At 27.6% G+C, this 6,079-nt stretch overlaps 1 protein-coding gene across 1 annotated transcript in view; it reads right to left on the reverse strand.

Annotated features, from left to right (window-relative positions):
* Nucleotides 1-6,079, reverse strand: part of LOC105620999 (calcium uniporter protein, mitochondrial) — a 61,469-nt gene that overhangs the window by 36,873 nt on the left and 18,517 nt on the right. The window contains exon 2 of the mRNA XM_012202476.1: nt 3,218-3,401. Within this exon, the coding sequence (XP_012057866.1) occupies nt 3,218-3,401 (184 nt within the window). The remainder of the gene's footprint in view (nt 1-3,217; nt 3,402-6,079) is intronic.

The raw sequence follows: 6,079 nt of genomic DNA on the forward strand, positions 1-6,079 counted from the left end.
TTGGTATCATTGAAACTTTCTTTTGTGAAAAAAAATAGTCAGTTTTGGAAAGATAATTTTTAATCGCAATCAAATAAACATTGCTAGAAAATAAAATAAAAAATTTTCTAGCGAATGTTTCTAACAGCAAATAATGAAAATCTTGTAAGAATATACATTGATATAGTCGCAGTAATTTATTGGATACATAAGTACTATCATTCAATTAGTTTATTATTCCAGGTGGATAGTCCACAAGAGTCATATTAGAACAGGTAACAAATATTAATACTACTATACGTACAAATACGTACTAAAATATAATACGTACTAAATATATATAGAATGTACTATTGCATATAGTACACAAAGCACACATAAATGATCGATGTAATTTGTATTAAATGTGTAATAAATAATCATATGTAATAATCTTATTGATATTTTTACTATTCTTCTTTCTTTTTCTCTTTCCAAAAAAATTATTAAATGTTCATTTATCATTGAAATTAAATAGAGATCTTTCGATTTTATAACATAATTTACACCAAAAAATGTTGTAATTATTCCAAACTTTTTATTTGCAATCTATATTCAAATCATCTCGCTGAGCCAAGAACAGGATATCAGATTATTAAAAAAACTACGTCGAATGTTACATATTTCGAAATGCAAGTCTCGAGTCAAATATATTGACGGCAGACGACGCGATGTTATTTTCAACATTATGTATTCGTGGAAGTGTTGATTTATCGATTCTTTTTAAGATTTAACCATGGACTTCAAGGAATGTCTTGGCAAGATAGGATCTATCAGTAATCAATCAGTGTAATCAAGAATGGCTTAATGTATTCATGATGACTTGCATTAAATAACATTATCGCAAGTTTTCAAGCGTTAAATTGACAATACAATATTAGAATAATGTTTCGTTATTACTATGAATAAAAAAAACATTATTAACAAAAAGTTCTCAAAATAATTTTTGTCATACGCGTAAATAATTATTTAAGTACAACAATGTTCCAATTTGCTTACTAAGACAACGGCGTGATTATTGATTTATCTTGAAGTGTGGCACAATAGTAGGGTAAAGTCGCCTAATATGAAATACCTTTTTTAAAGACTTATAATTTATTTAATTTGCAATCTTAATTTCTATTTTCGTGTCAATTTTATGGGAAATATATTCAAAATTTATCACTAAAAGTTAGCGACCGATAGTAGCTATACTTGTTGTATATGAAATTTTTGTATCGAAAGTGATTTTGCTCATTCAAATAAAGAATTAATATCAGATGCAAGAGTTTTCTTGTATGAAATGGTATCTCATAACAGAAAACTAAGGCAAAAATAAAGGTAAGCTTTTTATACACGTTTTTATTATATTACAAATAGAAACAAAGAATTTGAATGATTATACATAATAATTATATAATTTTTCGATGTGTGTGTATGTGAGTATGTGTGTATAAGTAATCTTAACAATAGAATCATCATTTTTAATATTTCAATAGTATACTTTGACATATTGAATTTATGTTCTCATTAGCTAGGAATATTCTAAGTATCTCATATTACGACTTCCATACCTTACGGTTTCATGTGATCATCTAATCTTTACAGTTAAACAAATTATATCACGTGTTTTCCTATTGATACGACCTTATTCTATCACTGCATGCAGACTTTATTATCAATTTATTATATAATAAAACAAGGTTTGAAGACTAACCTCAATAAAATTTGACAACATCCAATTTAAAGAATTTTTCACAACTACTACATGCATGATTTAATAATGAATTTTTTACTAAATATGTTTCACTCTATGAATAACACATTCATAATAAAATCAATCACATGCGTTTATTAGTTTAACAAAAATCCCGCTATCTCATATTGGAAACCTATTCCATAATAGGCGAACTTACTCTAAATATAAGGATCATAAAAATTTCGGTGTGAATCCAGCGTCAAGTGCATACATAGATTGCATACATAAAGATCAACAGTGCTATAAAGCACATTGCGAATTTTATATGATATGACGGACACTGTAAACCGATCTTCGCATAGGTGTTCTCGTTGGACTTTGAGCAAAAAGTATCATGAAACTTCTCAGTATCTCCGTGTGAAAAAGCATGCTTTCTAGTATGTTTCAGGAAAAACTTCACGAATGCTTCGTTTATTTAATTTACGTGTCTCATTCCCTTTAACCTTTCGTTTGAAAATGTAAGTAGAGGCGATGATTTAATGTTTTAGTCATGTATGTAATAAGAATTATTGTATATGTGATAAGATATATGTGTGATAAAAATTATTTGTTGTTGTTATATTTTGTAACGTATATTTATATAATCGATGCATCAGCATCGAAATGTGCTTAATGCATTTAAAAATATGCTGATAATATCAAGAGCATGAATATTTTTACATTCTTGCAACATTAAGATTGTATATTGTATAACTAATTACAATTCTATCTATAATAATATCGAAAAAATTATAACAAAGATATACCGAACAACTAGAGCAAATAAAGTTATTTGAATTTCTATTAAAAAGTTCTTAAAGGAAATACATTCTTTACAGAATGACAAAAAAAGTTTGTGTAACAAAGTTTTGTGTGTTTATCAAATCGCTACTCAGGTGACAAGATATGTGATGTTATGATCATCATTTTACATAAAAATGGCATATTAAAAACATCATTTTGATCAAAATAATGATAAATAATCAGTTTGCTAAATAGTAATATATAATCTAAATAGTAATGTATATATATATATATATATATAAAATAAACTAGAGTATTAATTATGTTTTATTAATTATAATAAAAAGACTATATCAAAAAATTTTCATCGAATGATGAACTGAAGATCTCTATTTGCTGTCTGGAAGAATTTATTCCTAGAAAGATATGATAATATGAGATACGTGATCATGATGTGTTCCTGATACAAGATATATAACTAACAGTGTAGAATTTGTTTTAAATGTACGTTATTATACAATGACAATTTGATAAATACAAAACTTAATAGCTAAGACTTTTCTGTCATCCTGTAAGTCTATCGAATATTAGGATAGAGATCCTGCAAACTTTGATGCTTTCAAGTTACATTAATCCTGCCATGAAATAAAATCAAAAGAAATAATTTTACAAGCGTTATATGAGCAATACAATATATTTGTTGGCAGTTTTAATAAATGGGATAAGTAGATAACTCACCGATGCTTTCGGTCTTCACTTTTTCCGCTGACGTAACCCTTGCAGTTTTCTTCACTTCTCTTTCTGTGGCTTTAGGCTCTTTTAATTGCTTCATCAGAAGTGGATTTAACTTTGGCGAATAGGAATTGGCCGACAGGGAGACGCTCCTCTGAGAGATGTGCCACCATCGTCTGCACCATGTTTCCTGAAACACGCCACAGCAATTTCCGTTGTTACTCACGCGATATTTTCATGCAAATAAGTATATGAATCTGGAAATTTGATTAGCGTATTATCAGAGTTCAACAAAGTTAAATATGTATGGATTGAACGCAGATTTTCAATTGAGCGTGCAATCATCGAAGTTTGTCGATTCAGTCTCTTCATGGCTCATCTATAGTTCATCGATTATCTAATAAATTATAACACAATAATTTATAGACAAAGCGCTTCATTAAATCAAGGTTCATAGTTTTGCTTTAATTCGCTTAAAATTAATTATCTTCGGGAGAATGAACGCATGTAATCACAAGAGATTAGGTTATTATACTCTTAATATCATATTTACATATTATTATTAACAAGCTATATTATTATAGCGGAACATATATATAATACCGAAAACTTTATCATTTTTGTAATTTTCTGTTAGCTTATTTTCTGAGAAAAGTTTTCAAAAAATGTTTTGTTCAACTTATTATTATGACTACATTATTATGATTATGTTATGCTATTGTTTTATTTTTCAAGTATAAATACTCGAAAATATGTTAGGGAAGAAACCTCTGCTTGAAAAGCATACACAATATTCACTTCAAAGTATGGAAATGCAATATTAATGGAAATCCTATCCAAAATATAGAACGCTTGATACAATCAGAGTTTAACAGCAAAAATCATGGTACATACCGTGAGAGATTACGGTTTCGCATCATAGATATTATAACAATAATTCGGGACAAAAATACTTCGTATAACGTAATTGTTATTTTTCTATTGCACAAAAAATTTTTTAATTTGATATAATATATATATATATGTATATAATTTATATATATATATATATATATATATATATATTTATAATATATATATATATTTTATATAATAATAAGTAGCTTATGTTACACGGAATATAATATTACTGGTTATCGAATTAAATAAAATAGGATAAAACAGTACAGATTTCTATTCTCAGGAGAGCGTATTCCTTATTTCAATGACGCTTTATTGATTCTCCAAAAAAGAAAAAGAATCGTTATTTTTAGGCAAACACGAGAAAAGTCAATTGAGATAAATGGATAGAGAGAACAGAAAAAAAAAAGAAGGAAAAAATAGAAAGAGAAAGAAAGAGATAGAAAGAAAAATAATATGTAAAAATAAAAATACAATACATTGTAGGATGCAGTGCATTTTCCTTCTAAACTGTATTGTAGACTAGAAAACTGTCTTTAGAGTTCATCATTAATTCTGTAAAGTTCCATAGCGAGTAAAGATCTAAGAGATAATAATAATGTATTTTATAAAGTAATAAGAGATAATAATAATGTATTTTATAAAGTAACAAGAGGTAATAATGGATTTTATAAACTAACAAGAGATAATAATAATGTATTTTATAAAGTAATACGGTTTTCGAATAATTAAAAAAAAAATGATTAAATGGATACAAATAAAAAAATATACTTAATTACAACACAGTTATACTTTATATCCAATTTATATCCCAATTATTATAATAGTTAATTAATTATTGTATAATCCTGCTATTTTTCAATGACTAATTTTTTATTATTCTTCGTAAAAAGAGCAAATTCTTAGAAATTACATTGCTTCCTAATCAGTTATAAATTGAAAGAGGATATTACTTTGGAAGAAATATTCATTTTCACACATATATTTGTTTACAGTCACTAGCAATTTTTTCAATAATATACTGAATTAAGTACTATAATGTCAATATGTACATGTAAATAAAAAATTATAGCTGGACATATTGAGCAATTTTCTGCGGACATGCTTCGCCAAGCAATATTACTTCTGTTTCACACACGGATCGTAACTGTAGATATACATTTGACATGCATCGAATTGAAGACATTGGTGCAGACAAATTTCTTCTTACAAATGACCAAGGATCATCTGAATGTAAAAATTTTAAAAATCATATCCATGAATATCTCTTTCTTTGAAAGTGTTCAACTCTTTTCATATCGGTTTCTTGTTATCTCCGCTCTAGTGGCCTAGTTTCTTCCTGCATCTCCTCTTATTTCCGATGCGTTTACCCCGCCATAGTCTCAGCAAAGCGTTACCATCGATTTCACTGCGGCATCCGCGGAAACTGTGTTTGCACCTTGCTATAAAAAGACTGACTTTGAAATTTCTAGCAAGTTGCGTGTAAAATGCAGATGCACTTATTGTATGCAAACGCTTCGTTCTATATCGACGATATTTATTATTGTACAGTCCATCGTATATCAATTGCAGATATACTTATGTACAATCGAATGATATAAATTTATTAACAGAATGTCTTTAAGTAGAAGAACACATGTAGAATGTCTATAACGTGAATTAAAAATTTATGCTGATATACGCTCTAGCGTAGTATATTACTGAAGTTAATGTAAATCGTATCGAGAGACACGCCTATCATTAATTATCTAACAATTAAGAGCTAAAATATTTTTTCCAATAATTCCCATAGAGAGAAAGAGAGAGAGAGAGAGAGAGAGAGAGAGAGAGAGAGAGAGAGAAGAAGAAAGAAAGTAAGTAAGTAAGTAAGTAAGTTTAAAGGTTTTAAAACTTAAAGTTAACTTAACTTAAATTAAAAATAAAAACGTAAACTAACGTAACCGTTAAAGTTTAAGTTAAGGTTAAAGG

This window comes from Atta cephalotes (assembly GCF_000143395.1).
Source record: "Atta cephalotes unplaced genomic scaffold scaffold00031, whole genome shotgun sequence".
Lineage (NCBI taxonomy): Eukaryota > Metazoa > Arthropoda > Insecta > Hymenoptera > Formicidae > Atta > Atta cephalotes.